The sequence below is a fragment of the Spermophilus citellus genome, assembly GCF_964194105.1.
Source record: "Spermophilus citellus genome assembly, contig: SCAFFOLD_113, whole genome shotgun sequence".
In the NCBI taxonomy this organism is placed as follows: domain Eukaryota; kingdom Metazoa; phylum Chordata; class Mammalia; order Rodentia; family Sciuridae; genus Spermophilus; species Spermophilus citellus.
The window spans coordinates 308,358-335,447 of NW_027672919.1; the positions used below are offsets into that span (position 1 = coordinate 308,358).

Consider the following 27,090-nt stretch of genomic DNA (forward strand, 5'->3'; position numbering starts at 1 on the left):
AAACGTTAAGTGTTCAAATTAAACAATTATTGAATGATTATACTCAGATATCAATTTATCTCCCAAGAGTCCTTTGAATCATAATCCAACTCTTAAAAAACTGAATGACTGTTTTTCCTCAGTAATACTTCTGAATAATGCCTCATACTTTCCTATGTAACTGCATCCCTACAATGATGGAGATCCAGTGTTAGGGGAGGGAGACAACAGAGATTCTATGAGGTGGAATACTATGAAATATTATTTGGGAGAAAATATTTCTAATATTTTCAAAGCTAGCAATTCAGTTTTTTCAGAGTATCTGAGATTATGACATCAACAACTTTAAAGAACTGCAGTCTAAGTTTAAAAATAAATCACAAAAAAACCAAAATATTCTCAAATGTTTAGTCTATCCATTTGTGTATAAGCAATCAATGTCAATTGATCCAACGAACTATTTAAAAACATTGTTATTCCATCCAAACATTTTTTTTTGTAATTTTAAGTTATATGATTTCATTGTAATTTACATCCTAGTGTTCAGACTGTGAACTTCACGCTCGTCCTCTAAAGTCAATGAACTTGTATCGCAGTGTCTTCCAGAGCACTAGAATTCAAAATCTTCCCACACACAAACTACTACACAACTGTTGATATTCTTTAATGCAAACCAAACATGCTAAGCATGGTGCTTATCAGTAGTAATTCTATCCTTCTCAAGAAGGATAACTGGATAATTGGATAATTGGGGTGGAAATTTATGATCATCTTAGCAAACTAACAAGTTAGTCTTTAATGAAAAGCGTTAAGTCACCTATATCCAAATATTAGGTGAACAGATTTTAAATTTATTTACTCTTCCAAAATTATTCCTTGATAGTAACCTTTAAATCCTTACAACTTCATATTTTAAGTCATTCCCTCAATTACTTGATTTACAGTTATGATGTATTATTGTTCAGAGAAGTTATATAATCTTGTAATCTCAATAATGCCAATTCAGAATGCTTATGAAAATGTTCTGATGGTCAGTTTAAAGAGGGAAAAAAGACAAAAGAATTTAACAGGTTAGTTACACAGATTATTTGTTCATAGCTCACAATCTTAAGTGCTGTCCTATAAGCCATTAACATCTGTTTACTGTATTTTTGGCTGGGTTCTTAGAATGGCAAGAAAATTTTCAGTGACAACATCAGACATAGAAACTGTGATATATCAAACGATTCTGTTAGAACAAAACCAGTCATATACATCACCAGGTGACCCTGGTCACTTACGAAAACGATAATGAGGATTTCTGTGAAAAATTTCCAGAGTGAAGGAATATTCTGAGTTTCTAGGGATTCTTCAGGTTCACTGAATTGTCTTAGCCATCCACCTAAAACTGAATACATCAGATTTGGCTAAGAACCTTCTTGACTTTCTCCGTTGGAAAGAGAAGGGACTGTTGTGTACAACAGAATCACAGACCAAAAGGAACCAGTACCAAAGGACAGTCTGGCTTATGCTTGGTCATTTTCAGTGTGGGGATCCTGAGCCTCCAACATTCTCTCTCTGGACAGTTCTTATATTGTTTCCTTACTTTGAACTGCATTCCATCTCCCTTTATCTCCATCCCTGGTACCACCACAGTTGCAGACATGCAGAATAAATCCAACTCTCCATTATTTGAAGAAAACTGACAATAAATTCTCTTTGTCCCTGGTCACCAATACTGTCCCAAAGATACAACAATGCATATATGTTGAAAAATGGATTGCAAAAGAAGGGAAATTAAGAAAAACAGAAAAATAGAATTGAAAGTTTTAAATAAAAATGGATTGGCAATTACAGTAGCTTAAAACTCCATGAGGATTGGGACCTGTCTTTGAATGCTGCAATCTTGGTGGTACAAAGACAATATTTAATAAACATTTGTTGAAAGATTAGGTCACAGAAAATCACTGCCAATTTTTCACTAGATTAAAACACCATTCCAGTTTGTAGAAGATGGGCTTAGTAAATACTGGAATACTTTGAGTTTTAGCCAGAAATCTTTGCAGGAAAATAATCTTTTCATTTGTATGCAACATGCATTCATATCCTAATTCCAAATCACATATTTACCTATCTAAACAAACATTCACAGAAATCAATCAATTATTCTACCAGATACTTAACATTTTCTTTGTGTTATTCATTTTGTTTCAATAAAAAAGCACAAAGACCAGAGGCTTTTTCAGAGATGTCTAAACCTAAATATTTATAATTGTTTAATTTCAATGTTAAATACTTTTTTTTCCACTTTGATTCAGAATGTTAAAACTTAAGTTGCTGAAAGTAGCCAAGCAAATTTAAACATAAAGATTTTATATTCATAATGACTTGCCTTTTCTCTGTGGTAAACAACTATAAAATTCTAAATGAAGTGAGAAATCAAGTCCCTGTTCCAAATATGCTTCATTTAATCTTCACAATCCAAGGAAATAGGTGTCATTATCCCCAATCATATTTGACTCAGGAGCAGAGGGGTCAAGTGGTTTATCCAACTTCACACAGCACACGAGGGAGAGAAAGTATGAACCAGGCAGCATGGCATGGGAGCTCCTGTCGAGACAGGGTGCCTCTGCCACACTTCTGTGGAGCTCAACATGCTAGGCCCTTCTCAGAAGCAACTATCCTAACCAGCTAGTCAGTGCAAATTCATAAATTCACAGGTTCATTTTTGTTGACTATTATCCTTGTGCCAGTTATTCCCATTAAAACACATGCTCTTGGTATAGAATGACAAATTTTAAAATTAACTTGTATAAATTTATGTTTTGTAATATACTCTCAATCGATGCCATTTCAAAAAAACAAAACACTGAGGATTTGAATTCTCACTTCATTGACAATACAGTGAGGGGGCTGAGGCCATGTTGTACCAAGATCATAACTTTACAGCAGACTTAAGAATACAAATTCAATTCTTCTATCTTTAAATGTTGTAAAAAGCAGGTGAGGCACCCTTTTAGAAAAATCAGTATGTAAAAGATACCAAGTTTTACAAATACAAAATATACCAAACTCATGAATCCCAAGTTCTAAATCTATCAGGGAATAAGATTACAATCTGATCTCAAATCTGCTTAAATTCTAAAACTCCAATTATGAATTACTTAAAATTTTAACAAAAGAAATAAAAACTGTATGAAGATCAGTATTAGTTGCTGTCTTTGCTCCTACAGAACTATTCATGTGGCAAACTGCCAAAGGACACATAGTAAAAATAATAGACAACTACGTTTTGAATTACTTTATTTTAGAAAAACAAATGTTTACAACTGATGCTATAAGACAGAATATCATGAATTCAACAAGTTAGTAATACAGACTTTCAAAAACCACCAGAGGTTAGTCCAAAGAAGAAAAGTATTTTTTTGTCCACTCTTGGACTCACACATTCAGGAAAAAAAAATTATAAAAATAAAATGGTAAACTTAACCCTACCAATTAATTGATAGTCATAATATCTCACACTCTCACACTGGTTTATTTCAACAAGTTCTGCTTAATAAGAATAGCTAAGTAGTTTTTCCACCTTGTCCTACCTCTTGGTCATACAGAACAGTGATGAAATTATTCATATTACTTTTTACAAAACCAAAACAAACAAACAAAAAGCCCCAAAATCAAAACAGCTGTTTTAACTACTCACATAGACCCTTCCTTCAACCTTAAAACATTTGGCATCTTAAATGTTATTTCTAAATCAGATACCAGGAAGCACTGTGAGGAAGAAAATGAAAATTCCAGATTTAATACCCTTCTAACAAGTTTCAGACAGTAGCTAGAGCAATACTGATGCATACAGTGAAACAAAAAAGGTTGTGCGCTACCATGGGGTGCAGAGGGTACATGATAAAAATATGCACTTTCCCTCAGAATATTGGTAATATTGTTCAAGGATCTAGAATTTTGAATTCCAGAAAATAGATATGGAACTTTGCTGCAACTGAAAGAGAAAGTGGGACTCCAGTTTCCTGAAGGATTCTATTAAAGATATGTAATCATGTAATTCATCATCTGAATTATCACTGTGTCTACCAGATTTAATTATTAAGAGATACACCTTTATTTTGAAATAATTTTTCCTGAAATGAAAACAGCATTCAGAGTAAAGCTCTGATAATCACATTGAAGGGAAAAAGCACACAAGTGAACCTTTTTTTTTTTTTGGTGAGGAATCTGACAAAGTAATATTCTAAAACAGAAACAAGTTAAAGGCAAAATTTTAATACAAAAAGAAAAAAAATTCACTTATCAAACAACCTATACATTTTGTTTTCTCAATAAACACACTTAAAAAGTGCAAAGAGCACATGAGGCAAGGGCACAGAGTTGTGCAAAGGATGACAGAGATCTAAGGCCATGAACTAAAGGGCCATGTCCCAGAATACAAAGGATCATCACTGGATTTTTGCTTCCTGAACTTTACTCTTTTCCCTACAGAGGTGTTCTGTATAGGTGATGACTAATAACACAAAAATATGCAAACTAACATCTGATAGTGATAAACATGAAGGAAAAAAATCAATGACATTTTCTGTAATTTTATTTCACTTCTTTAATAAACTGAGTCTTAAATGAGGCATCTATACTTATCTAAGTTTTTTCTACTGCAAAACCAGTCTGATCACTGGGAACATTATTATCTTCTGAAAGACACTCTCTGTATTCTATGCAGAGGAATCTCCTTTTTGAATTAACAGCATTTATGACCAATTTCCATTTGAGAACTTTTCATTTTAGTATTTCCTGAAATTCTCTCTGACTACATACTTATTTCATTATTAAAAAAGTTAATAAGGGGTCAAACATTAAAGATGGATATTTAATTATTATATGCTAAAAGAACACATGAACACAACAAAACAATTATTTGTAATTCTGCAGCATTTAAGATACAAGAGTTTCAGTTAGTCCAGATTAGTATGGCATCAGAAACAACCAAAAGCTGCCTTTGGCAATCAAAACCCTAAATAACTTCAGTGTAAGGACCATAAATTACATATTTTTAAAATGATTAAACATTTTTAATACAATCAAGACAATCTTTACAATGGATAATAAAACTAAAGAATAAGTACTTAAATAAGTTACCTAGTAAAAATTCCAAACTTACGTAAACGAAGGCCTCAAAAATAACAAATTAATCCACAATAAGCATATCAAGCTTACTGCAAAATACCAATTTTTAGATATTACTATGTTAGAATTCCTACACTGTTTCATTATAAATGAGATTAGAGATACTCACTGAAATGGATGACAGAACTCAGAGAACAGAGAAAGTAACCAGCCATCTCTATTTTTCTCACTGTGTGTGACACACTGCTTGACATGCTAATTATGTCACTCATTACTCATTATGAACATGTGTTCATAATGGCATTACAAAATAGATGTGCGATAATTCAGATTTTAAATTGCTATAAACTTACCACAAACAAAAATATGATATATTACTTTTCAAAAGCCAGATTTTTTAATCAAATGAAATTTTAGAAGAAATTTCAATATACAAAATAAAAAAGAAAGAACACAAAAATCCTAAACTGCTTTGGCTAAAGCTAAGCAAGACAGGATTGACATAGCTCCTTTCCTTCCTGGAATGACTGATGAAGACAAGTGGTTAGAGAGCATTCCCAGGAACGGGCTGAAGTTACTGTTCCCTGCACAACCTGCTTATTTTGCAAAGGTCAACCACAAAACTCCCCCCACACACTATACAGGCTCATATGAAAATTTTATAATAATGCAACCAAGTATAAAGTTAAAAAGTAACATTTCCTCTCCTTTAAAAATAACTAACAAAATAAAAGCACTATGCTATATATAAAACCACATCACTTTTAACCTTGTAATCTTAATGTGATACATGGAAAAAGTTATTAGTTTTCCTTAAAGTGCCTAACTTTTAAAGACTTACATTGTCCATACAAATCTTATGCAAAATATATGAGAATGGATAGCTGTAGGTAGATGTGTTATTTTTTTCTCTATCAGACATGTACTTTCTACCTGAATGACCAATTTAAATATTCTCTCCAAGAATCCTAACTTTGTCACAGAATATTCAGATAGAGAAACATGCAAATAAAACTGACCTATTATAATAACATCTATAAGGTAAACTCTGATGGAGTGGTTTGATTCTGTTTGTTTTAGATACACCGTTTCTTTACTCCAAATATCTCCCCCTTTGTAGAAGGACTACTTGAATCCATGCAGTTGATATTAGCAAAGTACAAATAACATGTTCTCTTCTGTAAAGATCATGATTAAATATCTATATCCAATAAATAGACTCTTTAATGATTTGAAATCCTATCAAATGTTTTATACTTGTCAAGTCTCAGTCTTTCTTTTTCTCTAACACATCCTTGGGCTCTTGGGCAGTAGGTGCTGTAGAATCACCACCATTTGGCTCTTGATCTGTGTTCTCCTCTGGCTGTTCTTGGATTTCAAATTCACTTTTAGACATTTCATATCGCTCTTCCATATAACCTCCATCTGAGTCTGTGTCAGCTGTGTAGATTCCATAGCACATGATACTGATGACACCCAGTGGCAGGCCAAAGAGAAAGCAGCCCATAAGTGGCGAGCTCCTGAATATCAACTGAGGAAAGATAATTAAAACTCAGTTGCCCTCAGATGTAATTCTGATATAAAAAGCACACAATAAATTTAAAACCACTGCAAATTTCTTCTTGTTGCTTATCAACTTTCTTGAAATGTCAATATTTAAATGTCAACACTTAAACAATAACTACCATGCTAAAGACACCATAAGAGAGAGATTCAGCATCCATGCATGTAAATGTGCACACACACATGCTTTTGTGTGTTTGTGTGTGTGTGTGTGTGTGTACCAAGTTGCTTAAATCCCTTTTTAAAAAACTCATTTTTCTCATTTTAACTGAAAGGTCTCTTTAAGGTGATTACTATGCCTGCCAGTTTTTGAGCTATTCATTGAACTATAGGAATCTGATGCTCATGGCAAAGATGGAGTTATTTACCATGAAGAGAGTATATACATATTCCCTTCACATGATGTTTTTATCATTTATTACTCATCTGGTAAGCAGTAAATCATCATTCACTTATTAGTTTCCCTCATGTTATATGTAATCTCCTTAGCTCCCACAAAAACAAAAGAAATTTTACGAAATGTTTTTTCCACTACATTGTATTTTATGGGTTGCATTTGTAACTCACAAGAACAATATACACAAGTTCAGAAAGATCATTATTTTGGATTAAGATAACAGAAGAAGGCTACACAGAGTCAGGTTATATTTTGAGGTAGAAATAGGAAAAGGAAGAAAGAGGCAGAACAAGGCATAATGTGAAGTACTTGCAATTAGATCCAGGAAACTTTGTGTAACATTTTAAAAACAATGAGAAAGTATTTTAGATGGACAGAGTTCATTCACATTCTGATGTGCATCCCTGGAAAAAGGATGAACAATGGCCAAAGTTGATTATTTTAGAGGCATTAGTGGTTTACAGAATGGAATGGAGACCAATAAGAGCGAAGTGTGGAGACCAGGTAAAGAGGAGAAATAGTTTGATAATGTGTAATCCATGTTGGTGGCAACAGGAAAATTAAGAAATGCCACTGATAAACTGAAGAAACAGTATGTTATGCATGGTAAGCCATAGATTATGAGAGTCACTTCTCAGAATAGAGAAGGCTAGCTATAGTTGCATGCCTGCTTTCAGCTAGGAAGAGTGAAAATGCTGATGGCATGGCTCATGATAGATAATTAAAACTAAGTTTAGGCCTCAAGCAAATTTTAACAGGCTCTACTGTCAAGGTGACTAAGAATTGAAGCTGGGGAATGAGAATGAGCTTTTAGAATACACTTACAAGCAAGAAGGCTCAGCTCCAAGGACTCAAGTGGGCAACAGAAAGAGACACTGGAAAGGCATGGATTATTGGAGAAATGGGGTGGAAGTGGGGGAAGTAGTAAGTATCACAGCAGCAGGGAAAGGAGAATGGCGAAGAAGAGATTCCTTGAAGAAATCCAAAGGAATACACAAGAAGACTCAACTATCAGCAGGCTATCAGTGAGACTGCATGGAAGTTTCATATGGTAAAAACAGATGGAAATTAGAATGGCAGAAAAAATCAGGTAAGAAGTGAGTGAATAAAGCTAAGGAAACATATTTCAAAAATGAAACTATAAAAGGAAAGATCTGGGTAAACTATACAAATCACAGGGATGCCTAAAACTTTAAGATCTGGAAGTTTACTTTGAATATTGCAAAAAAAAAAGGAATTCTTGAGACTTTTTTTTTCAACAAAAATGACCAATTCACAGGAAACAATGCTTAGTAGAAATAAAAATTTCCTATTATCTAAATTTTCAGTAGGTTGGAGAAATAGTTTTTTAGTGCATTCTGTGATTCTGAATTTCAGTAATCTCTTCAATCATATGGAAATAATTAGAGAAACTTAATTTCTGGGGCTGGAGATGTGGCTCAAGCTGTAGCGCTCTCGCCTGGTATGCGCGGGGCGCTGGGTTCCATCCTCAGCACCACATAAAAATAAAATAAAGTTGTTGTATCCACTGAAAACTAAAAAATAAATATTAAAAAAAAGAAACTTAATTTCTATGATGGATGCAGTTCATACCCTTCAAATTGAAGACACACTTTGAACAAATCCTTTGAAATTCTCTATTTCGCCCTCATTAGACATGAAGAACCCATACTTTCTAAGCTTCCAATGACACTAAACAAACTGTCCAACTTACCACAACAGTAGACTTGGCATCAAACAGTACTCTTTTCAATCTCTGCAAAATGCTATCACCTCCTTGGGCCTTCAATTTAATAAGAAAACAGAAATTAAAATGTTATCGGAGGCCAAAAGGTTGACTATAAAATGTTTCATAAAACACCTGAAAAAGCCATTTTAACACATTTGCTGTTTTTTTTTTTGTCTTCTTGTGTTAACACAACCTGATTCTCTTCTGAAGAATTTCATTCTCTCCTATTCATAATCCATGCAGCTTAGTTGAACCTGACCTACTCCCTAAATCCAGGCATGCCCAATTTTTGAGTTTAGATCTGGGACTGCTGAACTAGAACTACTATAGGATACCTTTGTTATCATTTGGGGAAAGTCTCCCTGAGGATAAAGCTCAAAAGGAAGTGCTGAAAGGCAAAGAGAAAAAACTTCCTGATGAAAATCAATCCAATCCCTGGTCTCAGCCATCCAAGAACTCTGGCCCACTCTGAATCACCAACCTATGAGGACCAGTGTAATCTCTGTATTATTAAACAGTTCAAGCCATCCGCTCACTTACAATGGAAGGGTTCTCATTCATACAGACAAGTTTCATTTGAACCAAAATACTATTTCTGCAAACATAAAATTCCCACTATGTGATTAAGAGGGTTTTACAAACTTCTCGACTTTGATGCAAGGTAGATATGCATATTATGTTTCAAATAAGGTTTGTGTAAAGCTGAAAATGAGTATCTACAGAAAATAATAATAATTAAACTTCATGAAAGCAATAAAGTCTCTTATTTTCTTTGAGTCTATTAAGATGTGTGCTAGTTACAACCTGTGACCTGGAAGGAAAAACATGATCCTTTAATGCTAAGGGTGGCAACCCACTTAAGATTTATAGAAAAACAAAAAAACAATACATTACTAAGGCAACTTATTCACTTATTTCTGAGATATATTTTATAAGATTATATCTGAAATTCTCCACAGGGGTTTGATTCTTAATGAATATCCTTACCTCTTAAGAAACTGTAGTCTTCTTCACAAATTTTCCTAGAAAACTCATCCTCATAACTTAATTCAATGGTCCTTTTGGAACTAAGCAGTATTTAGAGTCAGGGATTACCTCACACAATATAGGACCTCTGAGCATTCAGAGCCAACTCTAAAAGCCAGTATCACCTCCCCCATCACTGTGGCACCCCAAATGTCTCCAAATTACCCTCCAATGGGGCATTCCCACCTGTTAGCTACTTCCATAGAAGATCTTCTATGTCTGAGAGAATGTGACAATGCCTATGAAAGGAGAGACCATCACATGGAAGAATGTTCCCTCTCACCCCTCAGCAAGGGCCTGCTATTCCTTTCAGAATCAGAAGTATGAAAACAACTTGCTTCTCTTCTACTTCCTATCATTCCTCTGAAAGAGAACTGAAACACTTACTTCTACTGAGCCATCCAAAATGTTATTAATGAACTCGATCAAGTCTTTGGCATCTGAAATCTGTCTATCTAGCACAAAGTATTGTTGGTTTGATGTGTTCAGTACAACTACAGTTGGGACTTTCAATTCACTGAAAACATAAAAAGAAATCAAATAAACATTAAACATATTGATAACAAATATTCTGGAATTTTTATATCTCAATAATTACAGAAAAAGGAAGCTGTATCAATAGCTTCACCTATAATTTCAAATTGTGTATCAATTTGAAATTAAATTATATTATATGAAATAATATATAATTTATTATATAAGTTAAATTATATGAAAAACATTCTAATGTATAATATAACAGAGAGCTGAGTAATCATGATTAAATGTAAAGATAAACATTATGATATATGATATGTCAATTGCTGGGACAGATTCCTCCTTGTCATAAGTCCACTTCAAATACTATCATTGTTAATCATACACAACCCACCTTAGCTACACAGCATTCAGAAAATCAGGCTAAGAGTGTGGCCTCTAGAGGCCCACTTCGAATGTTCAAATTTGGAGCTTTCCCTGAAAGTTACAGTATGTCAAGCAAGTAACTAAGCTTCACACACACAACATTATTCATATGGAACGAAGCGGGCAATGCTACAAAAATTATACGAGATAACTCAAGCCTAGCATTCTGCATGTACCTTATCATACGTAGTCAAGAAAACACTATTGCAAATTCTCTGTTCTCCCTTTGTCACACTGTGTAGGAACTTTACCCAACAACATCAGAACACATGTATTTTTCAAGTGTACTTGGAACCCTCAACAAGGCAAATTGTATCCTGGGACATGAAAATATAATTCTATTGCAGAGTGTCCCCTTCATAAACTTCTCTTAGGTTGATGAGGTCAACCATACACTTCCTAAAACCAACAGGTATCCTATAACAATGGGAGAGCATAAAAAAAACCTGTTTTTCCACTTTGAGTATTAAAAAATTTAGGGTCAGCTATTTCAAATACTCTACAGAGAAACTGTGCTTTTTCATTCTCTTGATTTCATTGTATTCTATATCTGGTCCACAACATAGTTCGGCAAACTACTCTCAAATCCTTATTAGAATGAGAGAGTTAATATCAAATAGTTACAAAAACATACTAGGTTAAATAATTATAAAATCACATTTTCCCCTACATAGTTATTTTAATCTATTAAAATAAATTCTTGTATAATTGCAGTTAGTTCTTGAATGTTCAAAATTTTATATTTAATAGTTATAAATACCTATTAAAAATGAACTTGTTAAAGTATGTAAATCAGAGTTTCTGAATAATGTCATTTCAGAATAGTATGAATTATAACACTGAGCTGGGAGACAAATATTTTTAGTATACAGCAATACTAAAACACAGTAAGTTTCATATACAGAATTTAGAAACTAAAGTAAAATAATGAAAGACTGCTTTCATCAGAATATACCAACAGCTTTTTTTTTAACTGTTAAACCTATCTCTCAAAAACAAATTTAAAGATGTGATAGCAAAATCACCCAGCACTTTACTCACTCCATCAGCAAGGTATTGATGTAGTCATTTCCATCCATGTGGCCAAACTGAAAATCCCTAACAAACAACAACAAAAACCAAGAGCATAATATTTAAAAAAATAAAAAAAGCCAACCAATACAACAAATAGCTTCAGGGCTTGATAAGTATATAAGCTGTAAATATCTACTGAATGAATCACATAATATACATACATAGGAAATCTGATTTCTACTGGATTTTGAGACAAATATATGAATAGCACTAACAAATTCTAAGACATCTCCATTTATAAATGGTTAGATGCGTGGAAATAAAATCCTGTCTAGCAGAAATATGTTTTAAGATAAAATACCTATTTACTCTAAAACTGGACCATTCGGAAGATACAACCTACTGTGTATTTTGTAGGCTTACTAACCTTTCACTAGATTTGGAATAAGATAACAAAAATCAAATAATATAAAATGACACATTGTCTTTTTACATTTTTTTTAGTTGTAGATGGACACAATACCTTTATTTTTATTTATTTTTATTTTTGAACCCAGTGCCTCACACATGCTAGGCATACGCTCTACCACTGAGCCACAACTCCAGACCCTCACAGTCTTTTTTGACAGCAACATACAGAATGATTTGGCAAATAGCAAAAGTATTTCTGATGACATGTTTATATTGTTATTCTTTGAGTTCTTGTTACAATTATCTTTATAGTTTTGTTCTAACTTTTGACAGCTCATGTAACATAACCTCAAATTTATGAATATCTGAGCATCTATTTCCTTCCATAAAACCTGTCTCAATACTATAAGAAAGCAGGTATGATACAAATTATAAATAAGGCTGCATTCTTTTCCTAACTTGTAAGACACACTATCAGTCAATTTCAAGATCCAGAAAACTCTGAAATGCTACAAGCTACCATACTTCAGTTCCCTGATTTACCTTGGGAAGTCCAGAATACAGACTGAGCACCCTTACCTGAAATGTTCACAACCAGTCATGCTTCAGATTTTTTTTATCATTTTGAAAAATTTACATATACATAATGAAATATATGGGAGGCAGAACCCAAATCCAGACATGAAATTCATTTGTTTCATACATACCTCAATCAGCTTGAAGGGAATGCGACACAATATGTTAAGTGCACCTGCATTTTGACTGTTACCCATCAAATGAAGTCAAATGTGAGATTTTCCATTGGAAGTGACATGTCAGAGCTGAGAAAGTCTTATATTTTAGAGCATTTCAATATTCAGACTAGGGATGCTCAAACTATACTACCACTTTTGCTTTACTATATTACAAAATAAAACTAAACAAAAATAAGTAAATCTTCCAGAATGTAAGCACATACCTACTGAAGTGGCCTTTGTATTCTCTTGCAACTTCCTGAATAATTGACTTTAATCTGTAGAACAAATACATAAATATTTCAATTCATCACTTGAAACATATAAGTATCAAATATCTTCCACCTTGTTTAAGGGCAGTAGCAAAAGTAAAATACTACTGTATCAAGTTGACTTAAAGCCACATGTAGTCTGAATTAGATGACATTAGAAGCTTAAAACTATTTCAAGGCAACTATACCTGGTATGTTCAATTGATGCATTTTTCTCATCAATAACTGCAATAGCCACAAGCTTTCCTGAAATTAAGAATGACATATCTAAGTTCAATAACTCTTATTAAACAACTTTTAAACTATCATTTTCATTGAGAATAAGGAATTATAGCAAAAAATGTTTTTAAAATTTAATTACAATTATCGTACATGTTAAACTTCCTTAAACTAGCACATTATAGTATAACATGCATTTGAATCAGAGAGAATCAGTGAATTAGTCAACTTCAAGTGATAATTTCTCTCCAAGCACTCACTCACAAAATGTTAATAGTAAATCCATTAACAATTTATATACCCAAATTGTGTTTTCACACTACCTACAAAATGATTAAGATCATTTTTTATTAAAAGCTGAAACCATAAGAAGTGAATTGGTAAAAAGTTTACTAAGAATTGTTATAGTTGTTAGTAAAAAGAAAATGAATGTAACAGTAAGATGGTTTTTATGTAGCCTATTTGCCAGTAATAATAAACAGAATTAAATGTCTCATGTTAATCTTAAATAGAACATGAATCAAATGTATGTGATTAAGCTCTAGGAGGATTAGCATGATATAATCATCAGTGCTGGACATTATGTTCTTGGCACTATTCAAGCCCTGGGAGAGCAATGGTAAGGTTCAGTTGAGTATTAGCTACGTAACAACTTCAGCAAGCTTCAGTCTACTCCAAGAAATTAGTATCTATTTTATAGAGTCATTGAGAGGAAAATGAGATTATATACACAAAAATACTGGGATACTATGTGGCTCCTAGCAGGTATACAAAGCAAGATTAAGTTAATAGTCTTTCAACATCCTCCTCACATTACACATGGCTTCTATTGCCCCCAATGTTGCTTACACACATCTCTAAAGTCCACACAATCTTGAATACTTTTAACACTCTGCTGAAAACATTAGTTCACAGTGATTATTTCCATTCTTAAAATATTTCACTTACTACTCAGTGTTTGCTTTTTTACCATGTGCTTCTTAGTTTTTACATGCCTCATTAGTTTCCTTTATTCACAATGTCTACAACATGTACGAAAAAGATTCAAGAAACACAGGAACAGTTTTTCATGTTAATTTACCAATTACTGAGTGCCAAATAATGTGCCAGACACTAGGCTATTTACAGAAGGCTTAATCTTAACATTGTGAATTAAAACAAAAATGGCAAGAGAAGCCATGATTTCTCATTTGCTGTATATTTATAAAACGATTCTGCTTAAAACTTATGATATAAGTTTTGCAGTTTGCATCTATAAAACTATGTAATTAACTTCTTGTAACTTCCATTTTTATGTTCATATTTGCTTTGTCTGTCATTTTTAATCATGTAACTTTAAGAAATTGCCAGTTTGATTCATTCCCCCACCCACCATAAGTACAAGTAGACCTTATAATAAGGTTCTGATAAGTTTTACTTCAACTCCTATACAAAACCTGTGGATAGCCTCTTGGTAGATAACTTTTTCAAATCCCTTCCTATCCAGGCCTTTTGATTTCCTGTCATCAGTTTGATTAGTAAGCCCTGTATTTAGCTAATCTTTGACCTGCCCCCCACAAGTATATTTGGTAATAAGTTTCTATTCTCAAAAGCAGTACTAACATTCAAGTTTACTTCATGAAATGGAGATAATGATCCATCTCTTTTAGAAATCGATTTTAGTCAATTAAGGAATCCCAAAGAGTAATGAAGAGCTGTACATATGTTTGTTACCTGTGTCTCCGAGTTCATACAAGAGGAAGCCATCCATAGTAAGGTAAGTCTGAAACCTCTCCCTGTTGATCCATCCTGACAGGTCACCATCCTCATATTCTTAAAAACAAAACAAAATGACTAAATTGTAGTACCAGTATGTTTAACAAAGTTGCAATGTTTTAATCTGACAATACATATAAAATATCTGACAAAGAATATAATCTTAAATCCATAAATAGTACTTTTAGAAATTTATGGTAAGCAAGCAATCAGATATACAAAAAGATTAAAGCACAAAGCAACTTATAACATCACTAAAACAACAAAAAATAATTTGAAGTAAGAAAAACAATTGAAATGCCCTAAATCAAAATAAGTGCATATTGGTACATGCTGGGAAGGATGATTTATAAATTTTAAAAATTTAATAAATTTTAATATAAATGAATGAGTATTATAACTAACTTTGCAAAGTTAAACAAGATAGTAACAAAGGACAAAATAAAAGCATAGGGACTGGGAATGTGGCTCAAGAGGTAGGGCGCTCGCCTGGTATGCGCAAGGCGCTGGGTTCGATCTTCAGTACCACATAAAAATACGTAAAAATAAAGGATGTTGTATCCACTGAAAACAAAAAAATATTAAAAAATTCTCTCTCTCAATAAATAAATAAATAAATAAAAGCATGTACTCCTAAATGGTTATCCTTCACTTGTATGATGGATGGCATTTTTATTATAATTTTTTTGCTCATCTCTATTTTATGAATTTTTCTTAGTTTAGAAATCTTTTTTGTATGTACAACTTAAACACACACATAAAACCAGAGCATATCAGCTTTTTTCCAACATCAAATACTTCCTGTGGAAAGCAGATAGAGAAGATAATATTCAAAAGAAATATTATATCCTGATTAAAAATATAATTCAAGTAATTCTGAAGTAATTACAATTGTATGAAAAAAAAAGCCAATTGTAAACATCTTTTAAAGCCTATCAATAATTCTGGCTGAAAACTGTATTATACTGACTTCTTGAAAGGTATGCTTTATGTCACTTGCATTGCTAAACAAACGTTTTCAAGTTATCAAAATATAAGTAGTATAATGCAAATCTGAAAGTATTTATGCATTTGGACTTATAAATCAGAAAAGTAAACCTAAAACTAGAAGTTGCTTTCTGGGACACAATCTTCACTCTATGTCAAAAGCAAATTTTGTACAGATTTCTCAAAGTGATAAACTGGAAACTCATTAGAAAATAAACCATCCTCCTAAACCCTTAACCCAATGCTTCTAAACATATTATCAATAATTATTAAAATAAATATTTAAAGGATAACCCCTAGTCTATCTGAAGGCTCCAAGCAGGCTCTAAATACCATCTACTCCATGTTAGAAAAGCTTGGCCTTTATAAATGTAGAAACCTCACATTAATCCTGTCTCAAGCACAGAAGTCTCCACAGCTGAAAACACAGAGAAATGAGAATAGGGTACTTTCTTATGCAGACTCAAAGAATAATCTAAATCTAAATTGATGTCTTCCCCCCCAAAAAAACAAAGAAACAAAGTTGCTTTCTACGTTGTTAAGAAACTCATATAAGATGGGAGTAAGAAATTTGTATGATCAACATTGATCCCAATGACTACACATTTTAACTTGGGGGGAAAAATGTCTTCATGCTTTAATCAATTTGTAAATTACTAAGAATATTAATCTTAAATGATTATTTTAATAAATAATATACAGAAAATGCTTATACAAAGAGAACTATAATCAAAGAGTAGACAGAATAGATAAAAACTATCTCCCTCTCTTTTCATATATGCAAGTTCCTCTTAAGTTCCTTTTTAAGCTTGATGTCTAACATAGATATTTAATAAACATTCTAATGAATGACTGAACACTCCACATAAAAAACTAATTGTACATGTCTCTACCATCTAACATTATCAGTTACCTGCCCTAATTTTAGGACATTAATCAATCTACCATATTAACTTCCTCATAGATTACTTTGAGGATAAAAGGACAACCTCAGGTTAAGTAGAGAGATAGCATGCCCTCTATACACTTCTACTACAAGAAACTAAATTCAGTTCTTGTAATTAAAGATAATTAACATTAGAAATGCTCAACTTTCATATGACTATCAAAAGAAAATGTTCCTTTTAATTAAAAACATTCTTTCACTGGATACTCTTCTGTTACATTTGAATTAAGAAATTCAAAGTCTATTGTTCTCAATTAGTTCTGGTTTCCTTTCTGTTCCATAGTACAATTAATTCAACATGAAAAACAACCACACTCTACAATGTTCTGGTAGTGAACAGAATGCTCCATATTTGTGCTCTCCAACACAGTAGCCACAAGTCACTGGCTAGTGAGAATGAGAAACTCAGTTTTTTGTTAAACTTTAACTGAGACGGCTGCTAAGACTGCATTTACTTTCATCTTGGAGCAGTTATGTAGGGTCCAACAGATGTCTTGTTCTTCCCCTTCCCCTGAAATTTAAATTATCTCCTGGGGTCCCAGGTAGTCAGGTGCACTACCTACAGTACTCAGCAGTCTGGGAACCATGGGGGTAGGGATTGATGGTATTAGGGAATTATAATCATCCAAGTTGTTCTAACAGCATGAGGCTATCTAAGACATATGGCTCACATTTTAAAAGACTGGTATATGAAGCACCAAAGTGATAAAATAACACTGGGATTTGCGTTAAAATATTTCAAGAAGGGGAAAAAAAAACCAAAACAGCTGAAGTAAATGTGGTAAAAAACCTTGCTGACTGTACACAATGTAGCATCACATCACATGTGCGGTCATACATGTACCTTGAGTAATGATGTCCATCTCATTTCACCATCTTTCCTGTACCTATTCACCATTCACCCTCCCTAACCCCCCTCCAACCCCCCCTCCCCTTTGCCCAAAGTTCCTCCATTTCTCCCATGCCCTCGCCCCATTATGAATCAGCATCCAATTATCAGAGAAAAATCTGGCCTTTGGTATTTGGGATTGGCTTACTTCGCTTAGCATGATATTCTCCAATTCCATCCATTTACCTGCAAATGCCATAATTTTATTCTTTTTTAATGCTGAGTAATATTTCATCGTGTATATATACTAGTTTCTTAATCCATTCATCTACTGAAGGGCATCTAGGTTGGTTCCACAGTTTAGCTACTGTGAATTGAGCTATGAGCATTGACGTAGCTGTGTTACTATAGTATGCTGATTTTTAAGTCCTTTGGGTATAGACCAAGAAGTGGGATAGCTGGGTCAAATGATGGTCATTCTGAGTATTCTAAGGAATCTCCATACAGCTTTCCAGATTGGTTCTACCAATTTGCAGCCCCACCAGCAATGTATGAGTGTGCCTTTTCCCCCACATTCTCACCAAAACTTACTGTTGTCTGTATTCTTGATAAATACAAGAGAAATGAAAAGCTGTGCTGCAATTGTGTACAATGAATCAAAATGCATTCTGCTGTCATATATACCTAATTAAAATAAATAAAATAATAAAAAAGAAAAAAGTGGCTAAAGTTAACTCTCTTTGCATCATGTTATGTCTTTAACTGTCATATATTAGAGATTCTGTTCCTGCTTTTGTATAGTGCTTCAAGTAAATGGGTTATGAATTTTATTATATATGTTAGGGGATTCAACTCAGTTTACCATTTTTTATGTTGCTATTTTAAATAATGTTGCAGCTACTATTTTTCAGGAGTTTATAAAATGTCTCTTGGGGTTTTTTGTTTGTTTGTTTGTTTGTAATATATAAAGAGGGTTAGGTTTTCCTTTAGTTACATTTTTTAGTTCTGTGCTTGGGGGTGAAAAAAAAACCTTGCTGATAAGTATGCAGGATTTCATCATATCATTCTCTTTATAATGTACATCTGACATCAAAATAATACTTTTTAAAACAGATCAAGTATTTGTTCAATGAATGGGTTTCTCTGATGAGGGAGAGATGCAGCTGGAAAGGAATTTATGAAGGCTTTACTACGGAAGATGTTTTATTATTTCATCTTTTTATATATCTGAAATATTAGGTATTGGCTAAGATTAATTCAGAACATTTTTGTAAAGTAATGTATAGAAATTGCATATGGTTTACTTCTCAAAATGTCGTATAATTTGACAAAAAATTACTATTTTTTAATTTTTTATTCTAAATTCAGAATAAAAGTATAAGAAATGGAAAAACTAAAGTTGAAGGGCAAAAACACATTAATCATTCAACTATTAAAAAATCTTATCAACGCCTCCTGTAATAGACAATATATAACATATAATTTTAAAATGTTCTGCATGGATTAAAACTTTGGAACTTACCATCATAAACAAAGTAATTCTCATCTTTGAAAACAAGCACAGCGGGCACCTCTTTTAGGGTCACATACTGCAAAACATCAGAAATGTAAATAACTTTTATCACTAAAAAATTTTAATTGATAGCTATGGTTTCAAGTATTGAAAGATACCAAGTGTGCATTGCACAAGCTTACACAAACCACCCCCCCCCAAGAGAAAGGTAAGTTATCAAAACATTTCAAAGTTAAAAAAGTAGCATCAATCCAAGATTCACCTAAAGATTGGGTCTGAATTTCCTTACACACACTGGCACACTGTCCAGTTGACAATGGTGAAAGCAATGGATTTATTCTTAAAACTGAGAACAGACCTAAAGGTACCATCATGAGAATCACAGCACTCAGCAGAACAGCAAGGGCACAGTGCCAATCAGCCCATCTGGGTTGCTCTTCCCAGCCACTCACCAGTTGTGTGATAATGAGCCAAACACTTTTTCTAGAGGAATCTGCCTCCTCCTCTGTGAGATAAGGACATTCAGACCACTTCCCCCCACAGGGCACTTATGAGTTCTATTAGATAATGAATGAGAGCATATTTAAACTATAAAGTGTTTTATAAGCAATTTACAACAGTCTCAATAATAATGAATTCATTCAGGAAGTAATTGCTTCTTATACCTACATGGTACTAATTTTAAAGGAGTAAAATTATAGTAGAGAATCAGAATGAGATCAGAAGATAAAGCCACTGAGAATTATTATGAGCATGGCAAAATGAAAGTAATTACAAATAAAGGAAAGGAGAAGATAAGATACAATGATTTGGTTACATTACCACTAAAAAAATGATATAGCACCAGAAAAAATAAATAAATTTAAAAAACACCTACTTACAGGCAGTGGTAAAGCTCTTAGGTGGGGCTCTATAATCCACATGCCCCATTTACCTGCTCTTGTCAACTGACCCACACAGATGTATGAAATAATTTTTCACCATTCAGCATGTCTCTCTTTCAAAGACATATGAGTGGTTTGTCCTAGAACACGACTAAAGTAGTCTGAAGACTTGTACCTATCCAGGATCACATACTTCAGTCTACTTTTCTCCCCTGTGCTCCTTTAAACTCACTATCTTATACTGCAGTCATCTGTCTACATGTCACTCTTCTCCATACACATTAAAGTATTCTGAAGTCAGAAACTATCTTAATTCACCCCTCTTATCCTCCTACAACACCAACTAGAATTTTCATAAATCCTAACTGTAAAGGTAATAAAACTCTGGCAAAACACTAATATTCAAAATATGGATGAACTATAAAAATCATGGACTTAGCCCTTTTTAGATTTCTCTCTACTGGAGTAAAACTCCTTATAATATTTTGCAATAACCATTATTTCCCCAAGCACTCTTTGCCAACTAGATACTCAGAACTAAGAGATGACAAAGACTGATATTTCCAAGAATAATTTAAAACTGCTTAAAGAAACTAGTTGTCAGAGCTAATAACAACATCAACCGTAATACATAATAACCAAGTGTGCCCATGTAGCAGATGCTATCTGTGCCTACTCAGAGCCCTGGTGTCTAAGAGAAAGTGCCAAGAAGACTCTATAGATAAGGATTCACCACAAACTCTCTAATATTAAAAAGAATGTTCCACTGGACTTAGGAGATAACAAACAATTAGAAGTTCTAGTTCAAGTTCATTTTAGGCTTTATATCACATATTGGCATTCCATACGTAAACGTAACCTTTTGAGACACTTGTTTGAGATCTGATGGCAAAGTTGGCCCTTTTTCCATTCCATCTTCCCCTGTCTGCCAAAAGTAAAAGTATAAACAAAGAATATGCTGCAAAATAACTTGAATTACACCTAACTACATAAACTAAAAGTGAGTTTAGATTGACCAAAACTTGCCTGCGGTACTCTAAGGAGTTGAAAATCAGATCAGAGTACATATTTATAGCATAAACACCTGCATATACATTGCAGGAAACATTAAATGTAGCTTCTAGGTAAGTCTGTAATCTTCTTACATCAAAATATTTAAACATTAAGACATTTTAAAAATATTTACAAGTATAATATGACTTACCTTTGTGAAAATAAAAATATTTCAACATTTTGATAACTTATACTAGTTAAAAAAAAGCTCCTTTGATATCCTTTATGTTTCCCTTGTTACTGTCAAATTTCTCAGGTACCCTGCAAAGCAAAAATTTTCATACTGTGGTCTCCATGTTCTTATCTGCCATTGATCTCTCAAATGACACCATATAATATCTATCCCCATTACTCCTCTCAAAAACAACCACATCCAGGTGGACACTGTGGTTACTTCCTCACCTTGATTACTTCCTAAGCAGGTGACACAATTACTTACTCCTTTGTTTTCCTACTTCAATTATTGGTTATTTCTACTCATTTTTCTTTGCTGTCATTGGGTTCTGGGACTACTTGTTTCTTTAAAATATTGCATCCCCTGTCTATGAAGTTTATTCATGCAGCCTTGTCTTATCTCTAGATCTCTATATCCAACTGTTATATTTAACACTTGAAATCAGATGCCTGACAAGTTATGCCAAATCAAATTAAAAAGAAAATTTCAAGTTCTTTATCACTATTCTACTTCCCAACCATTCTTCCCAACATTCCCCAAGCTCATAAATACCACCACCACTGACTGTGGTGTTCCAACCAAACACTCAGGGCTCACCTTAAGTCCACCCTTTTACCTCCACATCAAGCCCTGACAATTCTACCTCCTAAACACACCAATCCTTTCACTTCCCCCAGTTCTTTACTAACCCCCAAGCCCAAACTCTGGAGATTACTACAAAAGTTCAACTGACCTCCCTGGATTTTCTTTCCTATGTATCCAATTTACAATTCAGTCTGCATTTAGCACAGATGTCCTTAAAATGAGCATCAGAGGAGATTGGGCACGTTCAGGGTGGCCAAATGTTTTCTTTGATATAAGGAAGCTGATTCCTAGTGGGATAGGGAGGGGGAGCATGGGAGGAATAGACGAACTCTAGACAGAGCAGAGGGGTGGGAGGGGAAGGGAGGGGGCATGAGGTAATTAATGATGGTGGAATGTGATGGTCATTATTATCCAAAGTACAGATATGAGTACACAAACTGGTGTGAGTATACTATGTATACAACCAAAGATATGAAAAATTGATCTCTATATATGTAATAAGAGTGGTAATGCATTCTGCTGTTTTATATAAATATATATATTTTTTTAAAAAGAGAGTCTACATTTAAAAAAAATGAGTATCAAACCATGTTCTCCATCAACCTTAGCCTCATCACCAGTAAGTGCCCACTCCGATCTCCTCTTTCACATCACCACTGTCACTCTGGTCTATTGTTTGCTTCCTCAGATATGCTGGGAATGTTCTCATCTTGGTATTTGTATTATCTTTGCATGACTCTTTCACATCGTCTTAAGTCCTTTTTACCTATTTTTTCCTCATATAAACATTTCTTAATTAACCAATTTACAGCAACTATCTCACCCCCCTATGTCCCACTATCACACTGCTGCTTTTTTGTTTTACAGAATTTATGAGATCCTGTTTATAGATTTGTTTACTGAGAACTGCTATCTTAGGATCCAAACAGTAGACTTCATGTATAACACACAAGCATGTGCACAGACCCAAGTTAATCTACTACTTATGAACAACTACTTATGAACAACCTTAGAGTGTGAGATATCATTTGTTACCACCTTTGTTATTTAAAAAGGAAAAAAAAACCTATAATAATAATTCCTAAATTTCATGAATCTGGCGATATTTGTTTATTAATAATAAGCAGTCTGTCACCAGCAGTAAAGAGTAAACATGTTTACTCTATGCCTCACGATAAATAAATCAGATAAAATCAAGTAAAATTAAAAAATAAAACTGTCATTAAAATACAATTTTAAATGTTACCTCAGGAACCACCTCTTCTGAAGCAGAAAAGAAGTATGAATAAACAATCAATTCTGAAGCAGCTTCTATGTATTTCTCCTGTAACAATATAAAGAGGAAAAAAAGGCCTTTTTAGAATATCAAAAGATGAAAATTTATTATTCATTAAACAATCAGAGCTACCTTATGTAGTAAGTAGTAGTGTTGCAATTTGCTAGCACATTGAGTGAAAAGATAAAATACAAGCAAATGAAATGAATTGTTTCTAGGGCAAAAGATAATTGTAACCAAGTGTTTTTATCCTCCTCCAAATACATTTGATTGTTTATTTGATATTTAATTTTAAACTTGATTCAATATATTAATTTAAGTTAGATTAACAATGTATAATAATGACAGTGATGATTATAAGGAAGATATGTGTGAGCACACATACACATAAAATAACTTAAGACAATAAGGGCCTTTTGCCTTTAGAGAGTTGATATTCACACTGCAATTTGTAGTCTTAAAGATGTACAATGCTAAAAAGCAATGTGAATTTTAAATAACCAGGTCAGTAATGAAAGAAACACTAAGGCAGGTGGCATCCACCGATGTTTTTACCAACTTCTGTTGAGAGCAGCAAACACCACAGAAGGTATCCAAGAAAATGTTTTTATTACAAAAATACTTAAGATTGAACTGAAAGATTTCCTGTAAAAATGGGAGTAAATTTTGAGGCTCTGACTAAGTCTTAACTATTAAGCACATTTAATTATAATTGTATGTTTTTATAGATCAAGAAATAATTTCTTACTTTCAAAGGTGATTCTCCACCTATATAAACAAAAAATACACGATGTCTCTTCTGCACATGTTCAAACATCTGCTGACTTGGAAGTGGCCGAATTAGAGCTCTGTGTGAAAACAAAACAAGCATGAACTAAAGATAGTACATGATTTACTCTACTCCTACCTATGAGGGCTGGTCATGTCTACAGTGAAAAAGCTTTAATAATATATCAATTCATTATCCCCAAATCCATACAGCAAATAAAGCTTCAACCCATGACTATGATTATTTCCACATATTGACAATATATATACACCTACAATTTAACCTACCAATTGGAAAACAAGTTTCAAATAATCTCTTCAGAGAATATCACCACTGCCAACATTTTGATAGGTAAAAACAGAATTATCATCTTTTTACAGCCCTTGATTAAAAACAAAACAATTCACATGAGAATGTTTTTCCCCTTTTAAAAGAACATTCACAAAACATACTGTGAAATACCATCCCAGGAATATACGGCATTTAAAAATATTTATATAATATTCTGTCAATTTAAATGTTAGTTTCTAAGTAATCTACAGAGGTTAAAACCTGACAAGTTCCAGAACAGATTATTACTTATTTTCAGAAAAAATAAAATAGTATGCATTATAGTGCATAAAAGCTTGTAGATAGAAAACAGAACTCTACAGCTTTGTTAGTATTTTTCAAAAGCAAACAGAAATGAATTACATCAAAATTATTATAAAACGTATCACCTTTAAATGTAATTAAATAACTAAAAGAAGAATTATCTTTTTAAAATGGTATATATTGTCAGACTTTCACCCCACAAAATTCATAAAAGGAACAGAAAACACTTTGCAAAAGGAAACATTTTCAAAATGCACAATTCTTGGGATTCATTGCATCACTTTCCCTCAACCTCTATTCTAATGCTCAGTAATTAACTAGCAAGTGATGCAACTCCAGAACTGACTCCTGAAATTTCAGTTGCAATAAAGTCAACCCAAGTTACATCAGAAGCCATTCTTAAGCTTAAACCAAAAAGCATTAAAAACCGTCAAAACCTGTAGACTAATAAGTCATGGGGGAGTAAAGCCCATTCCCCAAAACATTACCTTCATATAAAAGTTATTTCAAAATTTATTTACAAAGCAAAGAAAGGAAATAAAACATGCAATCAATAAATAAATACACCAGAAAGCATCCTAAACTTCTACAAAAATATTCAAATTTTGTGAATTTTCTCAAATAATTTGAGACAGTATCATAATAAAATATCATAATAAAATCAATCTTATTCTAATAAAGCTATTAGGAATATCAATATATCCAGTCAAGCTCAAATGCTTTAAAGTCAATGTTTGTTAACCTAGCTTGATAAATGTTCTCTTCAAGAGGTTCCACATAATCACATTAAATAATTACAACCATAGATAATCAAATTAAATTATTATTCCTAAGCAAGATAGATTTTAAAAAAAATATATCACTTTCAAATCAATAATTAGGTTGTAAGAAAATTTCAGCATAAACAATTTTGAGTTGTGCACCATTCTAATTAGTGTGGTGAAATCTCACACAGTCCCACTTCACCCTGTCTAGGGTGTGAGTTATCCCTTTTTCCAGCATGTGGATGCTGTATAGACTACTTGCGTATTAGTCACTTAGCGGCCCTTTTCATTGTCAGATGGACTGTGAAAGTACCACAGTGATTGTGTTCAAATAATTCTTAATTTACTTGATAATGGCTTCAATGTGCAAGAGTAGTGATGCTGGAAATTTGGATACCAGAGATAAGCCTTATAGAATTTGCTTTAAGTGAAAAGGTAAAAGTAGAATAAGATATTGAGAAAAAGAAGAAAAGACACCACATTCACATAACCATCATTACAGTATATTTCTAGAATTGCTGTTTGATTTAATCTTTTGCTGTGCTTATTTTATAAATTAAACTTTATCACAGGTAAGGATATGTTAGAAAAAACACAGCATATACAGGGTGTGGTATTATGTACAGTTTCAAGAATTTGCTGGGGGTTCTGGGACGTACCACCCATGAATGAGGGAGGACTGCCTGGTAAGTAATGCAAAGTTTGAAAATATATTAAAATTCACTTTAGAAAATTTCTTCTATACACAAAGTGAATTTAAATGTGAGATTAACAAATATGTAATACAAAACACTATCTCTTTAAAATATCTCTTTGCTTAAGCTACATAACTACCTTCCATAAATAAATCAGGAAACAAATACTTCTTATTTAAGTCCCTAAAATATGTGCATTCTAAGTGGTTTATTACGATATATCTAATTTTCAAATGTTAGTGTTAAATACAGGTTTTTCCTGATAAGAACTTACCCAGATACTCTGTGAGCAAATTCAATAATATTATCTTTTGTACGTGGTCCTCTGTAATTATATGCCAAGTTCCCCTTTAATCTTAAGTAAATAAATAAAAGAACATGAATTATTTTAAATTTTAATAGTTAATGTTAATAACTATTATAGCATAAACTTAAAGTACATGAAATAGTAATTGCAGAAGACTTTTACAAGTAGTATAGTCATGTAAAATATAGCAGGCAACTGGCTTCAGAGGATCAGCAACTCAAAATATATAGGAAAAGGCTGCATTCTAATAAATTATAAAAAATATTTGACTCTGTATTACACTGAGCCTATGCCTTTTGAAAAGTGAGTAATCTACATATTCATGGACAAGAGCTTCAAAGCAGTATGATTCTATCTTATCTGTCAAAAGGAGGAAATTAATAAGAGTATTTTAGTAAAGCCATTCAAATTTAAACAACAAATATCATAGTTATTTAACATATGCTCTAATATCTACCATAAAAATTACATACAATTACTTTTCTAAAAATTTAGATAATTCTTCAAAAGCCTGCTGATGTGTGTCTAATTAACAGAAATTACCAAAAAGAAAATTAGGAAGTATAACAGAACACCTATAATTAAACACAAAAGAA

The 27,090-nt window shown here is 32.9% G+C and overlaps 1 protein-coding gene across 3 annotated transcripts in view; it reads right to left on the reverse strand.

Annotated features, from left to right (window-relative positions):
- Window positions 1-5,699: 5,699 nt before the first annotated feature.
- The window catches only part of LOC308640349 (protein disulfide-isomerase TMX3-like), a 35,611-nt gene continuing 14,220 nt past the window's right edge, over window positions 5,700-27,090 (reverse strand). For all 3 annotated transcript variants that reach the window (XM_081312289.1, XM_081312290.1, XM_081312291.1), the window contains 11 exons: window positions 26,462-26,542; window positions 24,114-24,213; window positions 23,336-23,413; window positions 19,402-19,468; window positions 15,076-15,174; window positions 13,332-13,389; window positions 13,096-13,149; window positions 11,754-11,810; window positions 10,197-10,326; window positions 8,769-8,837; window positions 5,700-6,625 (listed from right to left, as the gene is read on the reverse strand). In XM_081312289.1, the coding sequence (XP_081168415.1) occupies window positions 6,362-6,625; window positions 8,769-8,837; window positions 10,197-10,326; window positions 11,754-11,810; window positions 13,096-13,149; window positions 13,332-13,389; window positions 15,076-15,174; window positions 19,402-19,468; window positions 23,336-23,413; window positions 24,114-24,213; window positions 26,462-26,542 (1,057 nt within the window). In that variant the 3' untranslated portion in view covers window positions 5,700-6,361. The remainder of the gene's footprint in view (window positions 6,626-8,768; window positions 8,838-10,196; window positions 10,327-11,753; window positions 11,811-13,095; window positions 13,150-13,331; window positions 13,390-15,075; window positions 15,175-19,401; window positions 19,469-23,335; window positions 23,414-24,113; window positions 24,214-26,461; window positions 26,543-27,090) is intronic.